This window comes from Acanthochromis polyacanthus, chromosome 4 (genome assembly GCF_021347895.1).
Source record: "Acanthochromis polyacanthus isolate Apoly-LR-REF ecotype Palm Island chromosome 4, KAUST_Apoly_ChrSc, whole genome shotgun sequence".
Taxonomy (NCBI): domain Eukaryota; kingdom Metazoa; phylum Chordata; class Actinopteri; family Pomacentridae; genus Acanthochromis; species Acanthochromis polyacanthus.
In genome coordinates, this window is record NC_067116.1 from 42,379,221 (window position 1) to 42,400,652 (window position 21,432).

Here is a 21,432-nt window from a genome sequence, read left to right on the forward strand (position 1 = left end):
AACACAGAACACACAGACTCTCCTGCAGCAATAAAAAAAACCCAAAAAATCTAATAAAGAGCTTTATTTCAGATTTTAAATAGATTTACAAACCATAAGAAAAAAAGAAAATATAAACAAGAAAAAAAAAACATCACGTGATCGTCAAAATATCCACATGTGCATATTATCAAGGTAGAGATTGTAAACAGTCCTTTGAAGCCAAAAAAGCGAGACTCTCCGTCAGTTGGTGGTTTTGTTGTTGTTGTTTTTATGTTCCTGAGGTTCTTGTTGTTTTCTCAACTGCTGGGTTTTTCCCCCCTCAGTGACGCTGCCACCGATCAGAGCTCAGAGAACCGTGGAGGGGGACGAGTGGGGAGATAAAAAGACGATAAAACAGCAGTTTGACCCCAAACAGGAAAAAAAAAAAGAAATCCCATTCTTCCAAACATCAAAAATTAAAAGAGAGGAGGGGGAGGATCATGTAATGGACATGAGCCAATTATTGATGGACTGGGTGGTGTGTCGTGTCAATTTGGTTCTGCACAATGTTTTTGTAATCGGTCGGAGCATTTATTCCTTCTTCCCCTGAACAACCCTGGGTTTTTTTTCCTTTTAAAACAACCGCTTCAATACGCTTAATACATATAAGATAGAAAACATTGCAGCTCACACCACAATTTGGAAACAAAAATGTTACATCAAAACAGAAAAGAAGCCCGCCCTATCCCGCCCCCGGAAAGATAACAAACCCTCAGCCCATTCACAATGCAACAGTTTTAGACAAAATTGAGTTAGAGGACCTTTTTCCTTGGACATAATCCTGACCCTTATAGCAGATCTAAAACCACAAACACATCATAACAGCATGCTAGTGAAGAACCACATTCTCCTGTTCATGCTCAAAGATAAACCCTGTCCCGGTACCTTCCCCGTTTAGTTTTTTTTTTTTTCCTTTTGCGCTTCTTCGGTCACACTTTTTGTCAGCACATCTTAAAAACGATCAGCGAATATTCACACACAACGGAAACATGATTACAGCGAGAATTTCGTCGGAAATACTGTTGGATGGTGGCGATGTGTCGTTAGAGTGTGCAACAGAGCACTCCTGGCAGTTTAGGAGAGGGCCTCTGACAGTATGCTGTGGACTGAGAATAACCCCCCTCCTGTCAGTCTACATATTCATCAGGACGCTTTCATTCTTCTGAATCACTCACGCTGCTACCTGATCTCCCAGGGTTCATTGATTCAGGTGGGTCAAGATGGCTGCAGCCCAGTGAGGAAAACGAAAATAAAAAAAGGAAAACGCCTGTACACAGAGCCGCCAGCAGGGGGCGAGCTCTGTGAAGGTTTAGTGTAACTCTGCTGCTCTGGAGACTTGTGCTACTCAGTTACAATCACAAACCGCCGACGAACACAAAGACGGATAAAACTACACGTCGCCCATCTCTAAGCAAGGACACAGTCGCTTAGAAGCCCTCAGACACAGAAGCTGGCTCGTGAAACTCCAGCTGGAGTTCAGGTCAGACTGTTGCAAGGCTCAGCTTTACTGCCACGTTTAAAGCACTGCATATTAAGGAGTTCAAGCACTGACTGCATAGGTTTTTTTTTTTTTTTTTTTTTAAATACAGTACATTGGATTTAACGAGCAGCCGCGGGCTCAGCTAGCTGTTTCTGAATGCGTCCAGGCCACTAGTAGCACGTGCTTGTACGATGAAGGCTTGAAGGCTGCGTGGCAGTCGGTAGAGGACGTCTGTGGGGTTCTGATCTACATTCCATTCTTTAGTTCAGCTTTTGGGTCTCACCTTTCTCACTCACACCCCAGACAAATGTGACAGGTGCTGCTATTAATAAGCTGGAACTTGTTCCATCAGGAGGGCGCCCTTAGCACAGTTTTCCCCACCTGAGAGTTGAAGGTGGGAATGCTCTGACGCCTGAATATCTCCCTCTGCCACCTTTTTTCTTTGTCTGGCTGGCCGGGGGTTTGCTTTGACCGCTCGGTCCCGTGAGTCACTCAGATCTGGGATATCGGGGAGTGAGGGAAGGCACAAGGGAGTGTGAACGGCTTTTTTTCGACACGGATAACTTTCCTGTTTGGAGCAGCACAAGCCCTGGGGCTTAAAAGGTCAGAGGTGAAGCACGGCAGGGCTTCAAACAGCCTGCTAGCTGGAGGTCACACACATGGCTCAGAGGTGGAAATGACTCAGCTTTTTCAAAACACACACAGTACGCCAATTTTCCTAAATTAGCCTACTTAGCAAATCGCTCTCTCATCTACTTTAATCTGATCTGACCCATGATGTTACATTCCTGCCTGCTGAACCATCTTTAGCTGAAAATCCACCTTTCTCAGGAAACTAAATATCAGCAATCAGTTCAGAAAAGCAGATAAAGTTGAAACTACTACATCAAGTTACGCTGTTGTGTGTTTGTGCATCATGTGTGTAACCTCTACTCAGACAAGAAATGGAAAAAGAAAAACAAAAAAACAACTCTGTAGATTTCTTTTCGTCAATGCATCAGGTTTTAGTGTGCATACTGTGACTGCACGTTTGACAGAAGGTGGTCAGGGAGTTGCTAAGTGAGGATGGAGGATTAAAGTTCAGTCCGTGACAGGAGTCGTCGTCGTGTGTGAGAGTGAGGGGGGAGAGAGGGAACTGGTTGTGGGTGTTGGGAGGGGACGTCGAAGGGAGGCGAGGTCAGGAGTCCTCTGTGCCCGAGTCGTCCTCGTCATAGCAACAGTCTTCATTGTCGTCCTCGTCGTCGTCCTCCAGCTCCTCGTCGTCGTAGTAGTCGTCGTATAAGAGGTTGGAGCCGTCGTCTGTGGGCGGGACTTGGGTGCGGACGCAGTACTCGTCCAGCGTGACGGGAACTTTAACGCCGTCCCGCTCCGCGTCAGCTTTGGTAGCCAGAACCTGCTTCCTGTGAGGTGAAAAGAAAATAGAAGTCAGACGAGGCCTCAAGCTTCAGCGCGGGTAATCAGTTTTTCTGCTGCGCTGTGCGTCGTTCCCTCTTGGTACCTGATAATTTCGATGTACTCTCTGTCCTTGCCCTTGCTGTCCCTCCATTTGCGGTACATGACGGACGCGTCCACGTTGGCGGGGGAGAATGTGTTGGGTTCGTTCAGCAGAGAGATCACGCTGAGCAGGATGGTCCTGAGAGGGAGACGGAGGAAAGTGGGGGGAGATTAAAATAGAGGAAAGCAATACAGGATGAGGAGGAGACGGGGAGGGGGAGCAGAGACGCAAAGATGGAGGTAAGATGAGACGAAAGACATTGAGAACGCGGGACAGAGCGTTGAACAGAGATGGAAAGAAAAGGAGGGAAGATACGTACACGAAAGGAGACAGAGGTGAAGGTGAACTCCTGAGAATCCATTTGTCTCTGCTGTCACTGGATATTAGCTCTTTAGTCTGAAAGCTGCACATTATAGATACTACCGAACAATAATGTCTCACATTACTCATACTTTGGCAAATTAAAGGTGTAATATGAGAGATAATGAAAATAAAAATGGCATTAATATACCAACAAACAACTATCCGCTGTGTAAAGATATAATAGAGTAACAGTGTCCTTGACAGACTATGAAGATTCACTCCCTCTGCGATGTAATTTCAGTTTGATCTGCATTTAGGCTGCACATACATGTAAGTGCATGTGTGTCCTTCCCGTTGAAACCGCTCCCCACATTTATAAAAAGGCCAAGAGTGACCGCTCAGGCTGCACTCAACAGGCAAAAGCTCAGTCCAGTATTCAGCTGGTGCCCGAAAAATCCAAAGAGTTTAAAAACGAACATTTCTATGAATTGTATATCACCTAATTTATGTGCGCTCGTTTCATTTTGGTTCAGTGTGAGAGATTCTTCTGCTGTTTCTTTGCTTCTTCAGTGTGCACGTTTGTTAGACGTGAGCACAGCAAAGCAAAGACGTGAAAAAAGACGGAAGTTTAGATCAAGATGAGTCAGACCTGCACAAATTTAAATTTATACACAATGCACGCTGGTTGGATTTTTGTCCGACTTGATGCGGTCTTGCTCTGACGCCGTGCAAACGTTTGTGGTGATAACATCATGAGATGGAGACAACTGCAGGTTTTGAAGAAAGTCTCATCCACTTTTCAGGCGAGGCACAGTTAATATAGAAATAGCTTAATGCTTGTCGAGGTGATAAAAACTTGTTTTGGCCACAGAAGTTGTTTTACAGTGGTAGCGTGGGATAATGGCTGTCACTGGGTTATTGTTTATTGCCTCTCATGTACACAGTCTTTCTGGTTGTAAATGAAAGTGAAGGGATGGGGAAGCTGTGGTTGTTTGTTTCGGCTGGTGCTGTAGTGACATCCAGCGGTTCTGAAGGTTGCAAACCTACAAGCGCTACAACAAGTGTTCTCAACCACTGTCCTCTTGTGAAAACACAAAGCTGCATTTATATTTTATTGCTGTCATCATCAGCTCAAGGGCTACAGAGGATCTACTACTGAGGATGCTCAAATTCAGCTACATGAGATTCTGTGTGAGCTGAGGACAGAAGAGGGAAAATGAGAACACTGGAGGGACTGAATAATTCAATCTGTGTCGAGTAAATATCTGAAATAAAAGACCACGAACTATGCATCGTGTTTGGATGTTTGCAGCATTTAAACTGCAACAAGTTGGTCGGCAGTTGAGAAAAGGCCCCAAACAACCGTCTCGTTTTCCTGCTATGTGATCTCCCACCAGCTCTCCCAACAGTTCTTCTCTCTCCCGGAGCCAAAATGTGGGACTGTTTTTGTTTTTGTGATAATCAGCTCCGGGGCGACAAAGGGCCCATTATTGTGAACACACTTATATTCGGCTATCAGAGTTTGTGTATGTGCGTGAAAGAGACAGCTGAACAGAGGGGGTGAGAGAATGGGAAAGCTGCAGGGGTTGGACTCATGAATGTGCAGTATGGCAAATAAATACGTCAAATAAAAAGCCGACTGTCCCATCACTATGAGACGGTTCCAGACAAACTTGCCTGACAGGCAGGAAAACGCATCGGACTATAAACTTCCTGCGAGGACAGCACGGCTTTAATCTAACAAGTGACGGTACGGTTGGAAAAATTGCTGCATGGATGTCTAGTAATGCTTTTCCCAGGAGTTTGTCGGAAATTGACACAAATTGCATAAAAGCTTCCACATTATGATAAGCCATTTGCCTCTACAGATTGGTCGACAGTGGGGGGAAAAAAAACGAGAAAATGTGCACAGCAGCGAAACGTTAGCGTTATGTCGTCACTTTAAGGTGCATTCAGCTGAACAGACAAAGTTTCAAAGCTCAGAAATGTGAACGATGACAGGACAAAAAATCACCAGTTGTGAATTTGGCAAAACAAAAATGGGGGGCTGTTATGTAAAGATTGTTTCACCGTGTGTTGCTCCAACAACCATGATGCATACCTGACGTTCTGCGTGGGGTTCCACCTCTCTGAAGGCAGCTCGCCGCTCTGTGGGTCGTCCACTGGTGGGTGCAGGATAGAAATACATACATCCCCGTTCTGTGGAACGTGAGAACACATCGTCATGTTCAGATCAGGTGATTGTCAGTTACATTAAGTTAAAATTTAACTCCTAAAATATCCCCTCGGTGTAGAAAAGTTACATATTTAGAATATTATTTCCATAAGAATACTCCCTTCATGCCTCAAACTGGCTTAGCTGCAACTCTAGTTCTTCTAGAATGTGCAGATCTATGACGTCCTATGAAGGTACACAGAACGTTGACAGGGTTTCTGCAGCAGTGATTCCAGTCAGATTTAATGCTTTTTAATGACATTTTAATGTGATACTGTAAACATTTTAATGCTATGACTGAACTCAACAAATTGCACAGGTTTGTTTTTTTTTGTAAAAGATGATTTTATATGAAAACTGTCCCTTACATTTCACCATTTCTGAATCCATAAACCGCCTCTGACCACCCCTGGGCTGCAGTCATTCTCTGAATTCAACTTTTTCTCGCCATTTTTGCTGGAATTTGTATTTCCCTGCTCTCCTCCATCTGGTCCAGCCTGCTGGTACCCGACCGGGATGGAACAATTATCACAATGCTTTGGCATGTTTACACAGAAGCACATATCTGACAAATCGCAGTCTATAATTAGATAATATTATATTATTCTTATCAAATATGTTTCTTGAAAATTGCAAAAAGAATTTCTAATGCCACTGAGAATCAAATGTAATGTTTTTTAATGCCATTTAAGGCCTTGAGTTTCACAAAATCAATTTAATGACTATTAATGCTTTATAATGCCCTACAGAAACCCTGACAAAGTGAAAATTTAATTCCTAAAATATCTCCTCTGTGCACAAAAGTTTCATATTTAGAACCTTCCTGCCTCAAAGTGGCTTAGCTGCAACTCCAGTTCTTCTAGAATGTCCGTTCATCCATTCTCTATACACCACTTTATCCTCACTAGGGTCATGGGGGGTGCTGGAGTCTATCCCAGCTGACTCGGGTGAAGGCAGGGGACACCCTGGACAGGTCACCAGTCTGTCACAGGGCTACATATACAGACACACAATCACACTCACACCTACGGACAATTTAGAGTAACCAATTAACCTCAGCATATTTTTGGACTGTGGGAGGAAGCCGGAGTGCCCGGAGAAAACCCACGCATGCACAGGGAGAACATGCAAACTCCATGCAGAAAGATCCCAGACCCACCCCGGGACTTGAACCGGGGATCTTCTTGCTGCAAGGCGAAAGTGCTAACCACTACCACACTGTGCAGCCCCTTCTAGAATGTGCAGATCTATAAAGCCTTATGAAGGTACGCAGAATTTTAAATTGCAGTATGCAAGTAATTCATCCATACACGTTTGAACCAGAAACCAACTGTGAAAAAGAATGACGACACAGAAAGCTCCATCCTGCAAACTGATGGGATTGGTTGCTCTGGTTTGTTACGTACGAAACCCCGGCTGTCAGAATCTGTTTTTTTGAGGCTGTCATTGGTACCTCATGTGGATATTATTATTATAATAAGGTAAGAGTAGGTCTTTAAAAACTATAACATGAGGATTGGATTCTACTTTTTCATACCAGCATTTCTACGTAAAATCTCTTCACAATCACAAATGTTTCTCCTATATCTCCCCACAAACAAACACAGATGAATTTTCACTGGTCAAAGTTACCTCATAGATGTTGGGGTGCCACATTTTGGTGAGGAAGCGGAAAGCAGGTGGAGAGTATGGGTAGTCGACAGGAAACTTGATCCGAGCCTGAGGGGAAAAAAGACGAATATTAGCAGCGTGCCGGGCGGCTTCACTACCTTTCTTCTTTGCTAGCAGACAAGTCATGATGACTTCACTCCAAACTATTACTGCTGGTGAAGCTTTTCCACCAAACAGACCAACACAGACAGGAGGATTCCTATAGCCACAGATGAAGCTCATTCTTGTTGTCATTTTCTCAGTGTTTAGTGGATCCACACATGAGAAAGCTAAAACTACTCTGCTAGAGAAACACACACAGGCTTGTACTTGTATGACCATCTTTTTCAGGGCATTCACTGACATCATGCATTCCCTTGCTGCAGGTTTTACTTAGCCAGCTCGCCTAAACCTCATTATCACTGACAAAACGCCCTGACATGTCTGCATTTCTTTAAAACAACCACGGTGTTATTGGGTGGAGCTAAGCCAAAGATGTGGCTTCAGTGTTCCCTAAAATAGCGACGTGGGGAATAGTTTTGGTGGGACATTTGCACGCAGGGAGGTGAGAACAAAAAGAAAAACAACCAGCAGGGCTTTCTGACTGTACGATCCAAGTCCTCTGCAGCACTCATTGTCAGTTTTTGAAGGTTGTTGTTGTTGTTTCCCATAGTAAAGTGGATTTGGAAAACAGTAAGATGCAGATATAGCAAGTCTGGATCAGCTTAATCTGAGAACAAGTTTTGTAACTTATATTACCAGAGTGTCCATCTATATTATTAGTTAGATTAATCTCCTTAATGAAGGGTCTCAGCATCACAGTCAAGACAAACAGTATTTTATATTATTTCTGTAGGTTTAATGACATCTTAAATGACACTACAGAGTCTTAACTGCAATGTTTAGTTTTGTTCATCTTATTTGTTGAATTTGTTTTTATTATTTGTCTAATTTGACATTTGTTTTGTTCTAAGGCATTCTATGATGTTTCCAAAAGGGACTTTACGAATAAACTTAGTAATATAACCTTGCCACTTACTCAATGTAATTGCAAAAGTCTATCATTTGTTAAAACCCAAACTTGAATTTACCCTGATACCACGAGCCAAAAAGGTGCAAAACTGAACCTGCAGAGGATAGAGAAAGCCTCTTTCTGAAAGTTTTACCTAACGAAGACTTATACTTGCAGCACTGGTATCAACAAGCAGCCGCTGAATGAAAAAAACCCTCCTGATCGGCCGCAATAGTGATTGCCTATAAATAGTCTGTAGAGTCACTGCAAACCCTACTGCGGTGGCCGAGCACGGGGGAGCTAGTGACGGTGTAATGTAATATGGTGTGGAGGAAGGGAGTGATGCATTCAGCTGCACACTGTGTGGAGCTTAGCGACACACCGGTGGCTGATCGGGGGGTTGGTGGTGCAGAGACGTTGTGTTTGTCCTCTCCAGCTGTCACTGCAACCCAAGACAATCCACCACTCACACCCGAGTTCTGCTATTATATGTCCCCGGCGCTGAAACCACACCCACAAATCCTCCGGGTCCATACGGCGTGCCGAAGAGGAGGTGGATACACACCGACTGGACCGATTACACACACGCACATCACTCACGGCATGAAACATTCTGCTGATCCCCCTTCATGTCACATTCATACACATTTGCTCGCATTTGCTGATTCGGCATGGTCAGCTGGTCCTCGGCGGTGGGATCGGCTGCATGGGAGGAGGGAAGGGGGATTGCACTTGGAATAAAGGGGGCTGGGCTCTATTTAATATTAGTATAGAAGCTTTGAGCCCTATTAGACCGTATTGCATAACTTAAACCGAGCATCTGCAACCAAAACATCCATCAGCGCTCAGAGCAAACGGCTAAAAAAAAGTCAAGCTGCACACGAGGCTCCACTCTCCTTAATGTGGGTGTCAGTATGTCTTGACCTACAGTGTTTAAAGTGATCCCGATCCGCCACATAAAACCAGACAGAAGCGGAAACACCGACGACATCCTGAGAGAACGGAGAGGGGGAAGAAAAATCCCAGAGTTTGACTGGCCCTGCCAGAGAGCTGGCGGCCCGTCAGAGTGCAGGGTTCAGGCCAGCAGCGTACACATTACAGGCTGGCAGCAGTGCAACACATAGCAGCCAGCCGGGAGGAGGAAAAAAGGCCACGCAGCAACTGCGAAGGCTTGGTTTTTCTTCCAAAACAATATAAGCAGTAAGATCATATCTGTGCGCTGGCAGAGGAGGAAATCTTAGCTTGTGTATTTGGGAAAACTGCCCCATCCACGTCGTGTCCACAGACCGTCAGATGTCTGTTTTCAGTTACAACGCACTGTTTTCAGTCAAGTCTAACAAATGAGCAACTAAACTGTGCGAATAGAAAAAAGTGAAAATGTGGCAACAAATGTGCCAGAAAAGAGTTACAAAGCAGATAAATACTGTAATATTCAGACACTGTAAAAACAAATAAAAATAACAGCAAATATTTGTACAAAAAAAACAGACTTTTAGCTGACTATCACATAACTACAATTTCATGCTCACATTAGTATTCCTCAATTAGTATTCCTAAAAATACAGATATTTCATTTGGAAATTTCTTATGTAAATTAACAAAATTTCTGTGATTTTTCTAGATAAAACAGAAAATCTGTAAAATTACAGTTTAAAAATATCACAATTTTGTTGTTCTAAATACATATAATTTTCTTTCAAGTATCTGTTAAATGAAAGGTAATTTAAACAGTAAAACTATTATTTTACGTACACATACTGTAAAAAAAATAGAAAACTTTGCAATTTTTGACAATATGGCCTGGGCTTTTATAGTGAACATATAAATTAATTGCTCTTACCTGTAATTTTAGTAATTATTAAGGTTACTTTAACAGTACAGATTTTTTTCAGTCCTTAATATATAGAATTTTCTTGCAAATAAATATCTATGAAATTATAATTTTTGCTGTTTTAAATTTGAAAAATGGTGTAAAAATTGTTTTTATAGTCGCATTTTGTAAAAGAATGAGAAACAGTTTGTAAAAAATATTGTTTTTATGAGGACATTTACAGTTTTGGCTAGGTTTTTAAGGGCTAAGATGTAAATGAATGTTTTTTTTCCAGAAATTATCTGTAATTTAAGAAATTATAGCAAATTGTAAAAAAAAAAAAGAAAAAAGTTACAGATAAAAACTGTGACAAACATCTTTTATTCTTTTTTTAAAAACAGTGTACAGCATTTAGTGAAGATGTAACTCTAATCAGCAGCCTTATGTTCAGAAAACACTTCAAAAGAACTGAATGTAAATATTTACAAATACTTCCAACTTTCAGTGCTCAGGTTTGTTTGTTTCCCCAAGTTTGATTTTCCAACAAAACAGTTTGTGGTTGAAAAATCCTGTAACAAGCTTCCTGAAGCCCCGGAAATCTACTTTTTTAAATCCTCGACATGTCATGGATTGGCCCGAATAGTGGTTTCTGGCCTCCGAATATTCGGGCCCTATTAAAGACGAATATCCGAGTATTCGTTCCGCCCCGCAATGGCCATTTGGAGGTGGGGGGGCAGCGCAGAATTTTTGTGCGGCGCGGCGGCTTGTGGCAGAGAAGGCCCGAATATTCGGATCCGTTCGTCTGTTTTCCCGGGTCCAAATTTTGCCTTCTTTTTGTCTACAGTTAAACCAAAGAATTCCCAAACAGCAGAGGTCTTCAGCATCTTGTCTTGTGTTTATGTAGCGAAGTGAAGTGTGGCGTCAGAGTCGACAGCCACCCGGCCATTTGGGTGGTGTTTACAAACACGAATGGAGGAGCAGAAATGAGCCAAAGAACACGGCGGGATGAGCCGAAGTGGGCCGAAGGCGCAGGGAAGAGACGAGCTCCGAATATTTTCGTCTGGCGGGGAGGAGGGGGTGATCACATCGACATGTGTGTATATGTGATCAGAGGATGAGATGAGCCGATGTGGGCTGAAGGCAGAGGGAAGACAGTAACGCTGCATATTCTTTCCGCCCGGTAACGTCCGACCGGGGGGGGGGGTATTTGGATACCAAAATTAATATCCAGATAGTGCCAACCTTAATTTATTCATGACTTCTTGAGACGTTGTGAAAATCAACTGAAGATCAGACAAAAAAACAGAATCTATCCAAATGTGGAAAGTTAAACAAAAACAACCCAGCTCTCTGGTGAGAAAAAAAACCTGCTCAAACTCACTCTGCCTCTCATTAGGCGGACCCATCTTTAAGCCTGTGCATATCTGAATAAAAATTGATCCCATACTTCACTCTTTGGCCTGTTGCTGGGAGGCTTGTGCATCAATAGCCTCATTCATCACAATCCTGCGAGTCTGAATGCGACCAAACGGTAAGGCAGGGAGCTGATATAAGGATAAGCATTGATTAAGGGTGTAATTTCACAATGCAGCTTACCGGGAGGCTGGAAACGGCAACACTATTCCACATTTTAGCTGAAAGATTTGGAATTAGGTGGAGGATTGAAGCTCTTGACCTGCCCAGCTGACAGCTAAGTGTGGATGGAGGGAGGGAAGTGGGAGAGGATGGATGGACGGGGTAAAGAAGTGTGATGGAGTTGGCCTAAACACAGGCAGGCTGTTAGGTTGGCTCATTCACTCTGCAGCAAAGAGCAGCTCGTCTCCCATCTCGTCAGCACCGAGCAGACAGGAGAGAAGAAACACGAGGGAGGAGGATGCGGTGGGGTCTCAGGAGGCCCCTTTCAGCCTTCTCTTGTGAAATAATCATCACGCAAGCTACAGATTTGAGCAGATCTGTGCTAATGTCTCTAAAACACACGTTAGCCTTTGGAGTTCACCGTCTCCTCACATACATCAGCTCTGCATGTGACAAAGTGCTAGCCTCAGTGTATTTTATGCAACACGCTACTCCTGGCTTGCATGTCATGCCTCATAATTGGCTTGAGCACGGAATTAACAGCATCCCCGGTCAAAAGGTGATTCACTCTGAACATCTCGTTTGAGAAGCAGACATGAAGGGAGGCCGGCTTCCTGCCAAGCATGCAAAAGAAAAAGAAACATTTATGAATGACTGCTCTTACCGAGAATACAGAACGTGAAATCACTTTCCTCTTTCTATGAAGATCTTTCTCAGATTGACCTAAAAAGCGGCCTTGAAGAGAGAACAGGACTAAGAGAGAGAACGCGCCCACCCTGTGGAAAATGATGGCGAGGCGAAGTAAACCAGGTCAATGCAAAGACCCTGAACAGAACCAATCATTCTGTTCTCCCTTTACACCTCATGGCGTCTCTACAGACCTTATCCTCGCATACGCTACACCCAACCCTGAATAACGGGGGAAAAGGTCCTTGTATCGTGCAAATTCCACAGCCTGCCACACACACAAGTCCCAGAGATTATCATGTTCTTACCCACCAGGCCCCTGCCTCATTATCTCAGCTCTCCAACCACCAGGAGGACAGAAAGGAGAAAGTAAAAGATCAAAAACTGCTTTGTTTCAAGCTGATTGTACCACATGCACATTTCAAACATCCTACAGAGCCGTGCTACAGAGGTATCATTCCCCCCGTGGTGGCCCAAACAGCCTGGTCTTCAGGGGACGGTTATAGCCGTCTACTGGGACCTCTGCTCATAGCAGCCTCTGCTCACAAAGGGGCGACCAGTGCAGGAAGGGTTCTGCCTGTTCTTGATCTGGCTGTTTCACTGTTCCCTCTTTTTCCTCTGCCCTGCTCTTGTTTCTCCGTGACACAGCCAGAGGGGGAAACATGACTCCGGCTGCTCAGCCAGGCCGGTCCTCCTGCCTGAGCCCTCCCCTCCGCTGCTCCTGCAACATGGAGCCTGCACGAATTATGTGGCATACACCCGAGAAGGAGGGAAGACAGGCGCAGATACCGAGTCAGCTGCTCGACGGGACTGGGTGCCTGTCAACTGATTGTCAAAAGCTAAAAGAGACACGCGGGTTCAAGCTGAAACCAAAGGGCAGCACCCTTCGTTCATATCAGCGACAAAAGACGAGGCCTGTCAGTCGAGAAAGCCACTTGGCTGATATGGAAGGCATTTTCTTTCACAGTGTGAGATGCAGAGACTCCATTTACATCATGATTTCATGCAGCACAGACGACACATCCGTCCATAGCTCCTTCCACAGAAGTGCAGCTCTGTGTCAGAACACTTCCAGAAGAATTTCTGCTGTACGTCACCACGAGAAACCTCTCTGTGAACCTTAAAGAGATGAGCTCACAACTGTAAATATGTAGGGCAGAGTGCGAGTTTGGCTGTCCCGCTGTGTGACAGAACAGAGCAGAAAGAGGCCAAATTCGGCCAAACGTGAGAAGACAAGTCTCTTCCACAGCAGTGTCATGGTTGGCAGGTGGAGCTCGTGGACCTGAGCATGACTTCATGACGTCCAGGATGTTTTATTAACCCAACAGACTCATCAACATGGTCAGCACAGAACCACAATGAACAATGTTATTCAGCTTTACCTGCAGAAACAGCAATATACTATATAAACAACGTCTATGTATAAAATATACACACAGTTATAAGCACTGAGAAATTAAGCATTCAGCAATAACTGAAAGCCAAATTATCCAATTAGTTTCAGCAAAAGTAAAAATGTTTAAAGAGTTTTGCAAAGATAATAAATTAAATCTGACACAACAAACCCTAAAACTAGCTTGAATCCGACAAATGAAAGCAGATTTCTGTACTTTCTGCCATGTAAGGCGAGGCCTATTGGTTGCGTCTGTTGAAAATGGACACTGCTGGAACTCGTTGGAAAGTACAGCGATTATTTTTGGCTTGTTGAGGAATTACTCGATCTGAACCGGGGTTATAACAACAGTCCTGGATTGCATCATTACAGGGAAAGAAAGAGCTGTGACTCACTGCTATTCTTCCACTTTGAAAGCTTAATTCTGATAATTTCATGACGTATTTTGCGACGAATCTGCAAGGAGACCGCAAGGCTGCAAGCTCCCGAAGAGACTGATTGGAGATCCAAATTACAAACGGCTCATCAGCTACTAAATCTGTGAGAACATGTGAAAATCAAACAACAACTGCATGATTTTCCAAAATAAATAAATTGAATACTGGCAAGGAAGCCGTTATGGTAATGTGGTTTGAGTGTGATTTCATAAAAACACTGAGATCCAATTCCTGGTGGACAAACGAAAGCAGAATAATTATAAGCACAGAAAAATGTTTTTCACTACTGTTCTCCCATTTTGGCATTTTAATTAAAATAATTTTGTGATATATTTGGTGACAAACCTGCATGCACACATGTCAGGCGATGTTAAATTAAGTAAAAGCAAAAAAGAACAGAAATTCAAGTCCCAGCAAATAAAATCTGTGAAAACATGTAAAAATCAAACAATAATTGCAACAAGGGGCTGTGATTCCTATTAATTTTTCAGATGCCAGCAGTTGTTGTGTGGTTTTAACAGGAGCATGACTGTTATTAAATAAAAACACTTGGATCTAATTCCTAGTGGACGGATTGTGTTCCAATGATAAGCAGAGAAAGAACTGCGATTTGCAACTATTCTTTCTGTTTTAAAATTTAATTAGAGATCATTTTGTGATATATTTTGTGACAAACCTGCAGAGACACATATCAGGAGATGCCACATTCCTAAAAAAAAAAATCAAAGTCCCAAACAAATAAGTCCTCAACAGAATAAATCTGTGACAACATGTAAAAATCAAACAATAACTGTAAGAAGGGACAAAAACATGAGGAGAAAGAGCAGCTAGAGAGAATGAAATGGTAGAAAATGACAGTTTTTATAAAGAATATTTCAAAGTGTCCCCATTAGACAGGCTTTCACTTTTAAGGCTCAGATTAATAACGTGTAAGACTAAAAAAGTATGCGTCAATCGTCACACAACCTGAATGTTTAGAACAACAAAACACTAAGGAGGTAAGTGAATGATTAATCGATCAAATGCCATTACTGATTTAACAGATGGAAAATATCTGAAGCGAGGCTCTGTTGGGTATAGGTAGAGTCATTGACTGTTCCACATTGATAAACAAGGAGGTCATCACTCAAACTATAAACTATTGACAGCTCCACTCCAGCTGGCAGCGTCGTGGGACTTTAGGTAGCAAAGGGGCACCATGACAGGCCTCCAGTGGTGGTTAATGCCTTCTGGGTAGCGCTCGCCTTTGAAAGACAAGTGATAGGTACTCGAACATCATACCGATAATCAAATAGTATATGTTAGCAAGGCATAACAGCAGCTTATACTACATATCTGTTGCTAAAATGGCTATAAGGTATGTGAAATAGTGATTATTTCACATAACTTCTTTGTATGCTTTTTGTAATGCGTTTCATTGTGACCTATTGTCTTGTGTTTCACGGTTAGGTTTTCTTTTTCTTAACCCGTCTAGGGACGGCGGGTGTAAATTGGCATTGTTGCTATAATCTGGTATATTTACGCCTATTAATGTGTACTGTCCCTATCAAATAAATAGGGCTGGACCGGAATATCCCGACTATCCGAATATTCAGTGTTACTGTCTTCCCTCCGTCTTCGGCCCACTTCAGCTCATCCATTCGTGTCTCTTACCACCACACGAAGGGCCAGGTGGCTGCTGACTGAAGTCATGCTTCACTTTGTTGCATAAACACAAGACAAGATGCTGAAGACCTCCACTGTTTGGGAGTCCTTCAGTTTAACTGAAGGCAAAATTTGGACCCGAGACCAGGCGAATGGATCCGAGTATTCGGTCGACACACACACACACACACACACACACACACACACACACACACACACACACACACACACACACACACACACACACACACACACACACACACACACACACACACACACACACACACACACACACACACACACACACACACACACACACACACACACACACACACACACACACACACACAACGAGTATTCGGATATTCGTCTTTAATAGGGCCCGAATATTCGGAGGCCAGAAACCACTATTCGGGCCAGCCCTACAAATAAAAAAAAAAAAAATCACACTCAGTACATGTAACTGATTGATTGATATCACTACCAACTAACAGTTAAGGAAATGGTTCAAAATGTGTGTCCTATACACAAAGTAGGTCACTGTTTAAACACTCCTTACAGTCTGTACTATACAGCAAACTATTACTTTCATTGTTGCTTATTTTTAAATGTAATCGTTAAGTTAAAAGGTCTCTGCTGATTAGCATTAACCAAAGCCCAAGTTAACGCCCTCAGATGCCTTGTTTTGTCCACAACCCAAAGACATGCAATTGACAGTCACAGAGGAGGAAACAAACAAGAAAATATTCAAATTTCAGAAGCTGTAAACAGAGAATTTTGACTCTCCTTACTGAACCGGATTATCAAAACAGTGGGCGATTAATTTAACAGTCGACAACTCATCAATTAATCATCAGGGCTCCATCTCCATCTCGGCTGCTCGGTTTCATACGCGTCTCAAGACCACAGCTGGCTGTGGGACAAACTGGGCTTGAGCCAGCAGTCATCAGACACTCGGCCTGCAGGGATGCTTCACATGACGAAGCAGAAGACGCCCACGAGCCAGTAAGTGAATCTCAGCATGTGAAACCTACAGGTCAGTGGACAATTTATGAAGTTCAGGCACTGTGTGGACTTATGCAACGCGGATCCAGGACAGCCATCGAATCCTGTTTGAACGACACCTCAGTGTGTCTCGGCCCACCGTGTGCCTGCAGTCGTAACGTGTTCGTCATTGAGTGACTCTTTCAGAACAACACCCATGTGAAATAAATACCTGACTCAGCCAGGTTTCGTGTGACGTCAACATCTGTCCCGTTTGAGACGAACAGGCAGCTGCAGCATGTCTCAACTGATTGATTGTTTGGGTAATGTGGTCCAAACGAGGTGCTTCTTTCCGTGTTTTTTTTTTTTTTTGTTAGAATATGGCAAACTGGTTGGATGGAAACCTAGCCCAGAACACTGAGTCACAGCCATGCGGTGGATTTCACAGCCAGGCTGTGCATTCCAGGCGCCACAAAGGAATCCTGTACACAGCAACCACACAGGCACACTGAACACCGTCTACAGTAGCCTGCCTGGGGCCCTCTGCTTGTCTACACCGGCTTGAAAAAGACCAGAGTGAAAATGAACGGGCTTCTACAGAACTGGAAATATAAAGTGCTGTAGAGCTGGAGTGGTGGAGAATATCTGGGATGATATAAACACTGTAGAAGACTTTACAGTTTAGCTGTAAAGTTACATGACTCATCGCTTTGAGCCAATGACAACTAGCTGTTCATGTAGAATTTGATTATATGATTGCTATAAATCAGAGGCACGGATCAATGGGTCAGTCTGTTTCAATACTGACAGAATATACATACACAACACAGACAGTTGTGTGAAATATGCTGGCTGAATATTGAGAATTTCTTACTTCTTACACCTGGGAAATTCTCTATTTTGAATAACATCTTAGCTGGGAAGCCATATTCAAGGTCTGATATCTCCAGAATAATATTCCCTGAGCAGCTAAATTTGGTTAAGACACAGACAAAATAGTTTCCAGGAGGACAAAATAGCTAAATGTCTCCAGTTCCTAAAAATAAAATAAAAAAAATGCAAAATTTTCAAACAAGGGTGGTTCTGAGGCATCAGACAGTTCCTATAAGTGTTTTATACATATATACATATATATAGGTGTACCCATGTATGAATGTATGGTCATGTGCAATATTTTATTGTTCTGTGAAATGTTACTTAACTACTTCAGTATCATTGTCAGGGCTAATTCTTCCTTTTCTATTCTGGTCTTCTTCTAGCTTACTTATTTTAATTTTAGTAACATATCACACTTATATCTTATTGCTTTTTTCCATTAGGCACTCAATCTATTCTCATGTTGTTGTAATTTCCTTCTTAGAAACATCTGGAACAAGATTTTCCCCTCAGATTGATGCAGTTCTTATCTCATTTCCAACTAAAAATACAGTATCTGGACAACTAGTTACAAGTGACTTCCATGTTGTCCTCTAAAAATATATTACAGAACTTAGCTCCGAGTGCCAAATAACAAAAAAAGTAAACTGAACAAAGGTGGAGCAACACCAGTATCTGAAATGACCAGAATGACTCCCGTATTTTAGCTTTTTTTCCTCTAAGTAAGACAGATTAGCATGCTACGTAAATTGAGGCCTATCATCTATTATTTGCTGTACAATAAAACAACAACCTCGACAAAGTTTAGACTACGCCAAACAAGCGATTAATCAAAGCGCTGTGCCGGATGAACAACCACATTTCCACAGAACAATCTGCTCAGTGTTTTTTAACATCTCCAGCGGTTTGAGACAAAACTAAAAGCGGGCTGTCTGGTATGGCAACAAACACAATTGTGTATTTGCACTGTAGGTGTGTAGCTTCTGGTGAGTCAGGCAGCATAACTCCAACTGTTAGGACAAAAACAGTATTAACAACCAGCAATTAACAGATCAGGGGCACAACTGAGCATTATCCAAGGGCTACAGAATGTTTTTTCAATCAAGACAAGTGCTACTAAGTTAGTGGAGGTTGCGTAAACTGTCTGCCCCTTTTGGAAGAAGCACAAACAGGAACAACACATCCGTGAAACCAACATATCCTCAAGGGAGGAAGTACGCTAGAGAAGAAATTAAAACACACTGAGCAAAAGTATAAATGCAGCAAGATACTTAACTCAATTCTATCTGTTCATTTTAGCATAAAGAAATAAGTAGCTGTTGTTCCAAGACATGGATTTGCTAAAATTGAGTAAAAACTGTTTGAATAAGTCAGCAACAAGTCACACAATGATGTTTGATGATTTTTATCCCAGTTTTCTGAAAGGACTCGGTGAAGTTGGGGGACGAGGTCATGTTGTTGGACATTTATAGCATCATGGGGCAGACTGTCTGTGGTATTGTGCTGTCTGTGGTGAAGTTGTGGATATTTGAGCGTCTGGTTTCGAGCCAAACACACATGCAAAACCCAGCTCGACTTTCTCTAGTCATCTGTGGCATCACATCATTTGAATAAAGCTGATTTTAACAAAAGAAATGTCTGTGTACTGGTCACATTGTCTGATTACTTTCCTTTTAAGTATTTCCTGAATAAAATGTGTTTTTGGGTGTGTGGTTGAGATTTTGGCCTCAACTCCATAACTTTTGGCACACAACTGACTACATTTAACCCCTTTCTCAGCCACAACAATAGAAAATAAATGTAAAACCGCATTTCTAAGCTAGAAAATGACATTCGCATGCTGTTGCTAAAGTCCTATAGGCTCAGACTATTTCTACATTTCAAATTCAGGGTTTACATGCATTATGGATTTGACTCTTTTGATTGAATCTGAACATACAGAACAAAAAAAAAAAGCCCTTTACCCCCAAGCTGTGGCTGTTGATGAGTAAAGATGAACACAAAAGGCAAATCAGTGAATTAGTTAGCTCGTCTATTCAGTTTATGCTAGAGGCGGTTATGCTAACAACCTTTTGTTTAAATGCGAACACAAAAGTTAACTGTCAAATCACTGTCACGGCTAAATCTGTATTTTAAGGGCGGGATAAAAACAAAAACAAACCAAAGGAATAGATGTGTTTGTTTCTGTTAGCTTAAAGTGCTAGAAATGGTGCTGGAGTTGGTTTAAAGTTGAACAAAGAGCTGTGTGCGTTTATGGCAAACCAGGCTGCCTGTTTAATTAGCCAAGTTAACGTTATTAACCGTTACCCGCTAACAAAAAGAGGGTCAAACGACGGAGGGGTGGACGGTTATTTGTACCTTTTACCAGTAAAACCACTTCAACGTACACCAAAGTAAGCAGCGAGAGAACAATAGCTAGCTAACATTAGCTACTCACCTTAAAATAACCACCCTCGTAGTGTGTGTTTGGGGGTCCGAATATCGCTACTTCCCAGTTGTACATGTCCGACTCGTCCACCAAAGTTATCTTGAAGCCTTCCACCGGCTCGTCCTGGAGACTTTTCATCTCCAACATCAGCGCTTTTTGGGAACTGGCTACATGATGTCCATGCTGAGCCATATTCCACAGCGGTTTGAATAAATACCTTCAGCGGACCCACCAGAGGAGCTGCGACTGACGAAGGACGAAGCTAGCTCGGCGTAAAAACAGCAGCTACCAGCCCGGAACAAAAAAAACACACACAGAAGCCCGTCGCAGCACGAACGTTGGCTTCGTGTTCGGTTCGTTTGCTTCCACAGACAAAAAAAGAAAACGGGCTTTAAAATAAAAAACGCCACCCGGCTACGTACGGTAGGAGCTGACCCGTCTTCCTCCGTTGTTCTGAACAATCCCGGTTATTAACGACCACCGCGACCTGCTGCTGTCGAGGCGCGCGGGTTAGCGGGCGAACTTCCGGCTGCTGCTTTCAAAATAAACCTTCTATTTAGATTACATTTAAAGCAACTAAGTGCTGTTTAGTATCTAACCAGTAGTGCAAAAGAGGTTGTAGCATACAGTGAGAGTGTGAAAAGTGAAATAGCTGTAAGGTTTGAGCAGGGGTGTCAAACATCTGGTACAATTTTTTATGATCATTTGCGGCATTTCAACATGTGCAATATTTCATTATCAATTCAAGTAATTTAACTTCAGTAATTATTTGCTATGTACAATATTACTTCATTTCTTCAGTATCATTATTGGCATTCTTTTTGTTAGCTTTCATATTTCTATTTGAGTAATGCATCATACTTGAATCTTATTACTTTTCTATTAGGCACTACAATTGGTCTCATTTTATTGTAATATTTGTGAACAAAATCCTGGATAAGCATTTTCTTCAAGATAGTTAAGTTTTATCTTATTTTGTACTACACAATTTCCACTGGTAACACGAGAGTAATGTGGAGGGACAACCATATTTATTTAAAAAATAACAAATATTTAATTTCATGTGCAATATTTCATTATATATATATATATATATATATATATATATATATAATTTTATAATTTTCATTCTTTTTTCATGTTTATGTAGTCATGTTCTTCACATGTACCCCACAGCTTTCCTGTTTAAAAAATATATAATCTGAATGTTACTCTTTCAATTTTGAGCAGCTCAGACACATAAATGGTGTCATTTAACACAATGTGAAGTTGGTGTTTTATTTTGTAGGTCCACTCAGGAAGCTCGTTGTGATCCCCGCTAGCTTGACGATGCTACAGCGCGCTAGCCTGCCTCCAGTTTCAGGTGCGTTGCTGTCACGTTAGATTCTGCTGAGCGAGACTTGAGCTCAGACCAATTATTTC

At 42.4% G+C, this 21,432-nt stretch overlaps 1 protein-coding gene across 1 annotated transcript; it reads right to left on the bottom strand.

The window, feature by feature from the left end:
* Window positions 1-49: 49 nt before the first annotated feature.
* On the bottom strand, window positions 50-20,520 carry LOC110951306 (ubiquitin-conjugating enzyme E2 R2-like). Its single transcript, XM_022194286.2, has 5 exons — window positions 20,020-20,520; window positions 7,147-7,233; window positions 5,401-5,498; window positions 3,000-3,134; window positions 50-2,901 (listed from the first exon to the last, which is right to left on the bottom strand). Exons 1-5 carry the CDS (start codon window positions 20,200-20,202, stop codon window positions 2,679-2,681), a joined length of 726 nt encoding a protein of 241 aa, XP_022049978.1. The 5' UTR covers window positions 20,203-20,520; the 3' UTR covers window positions 50-2,678.
* Window positions 20,521-21,432: the final 912 nt, after the last annotated feature.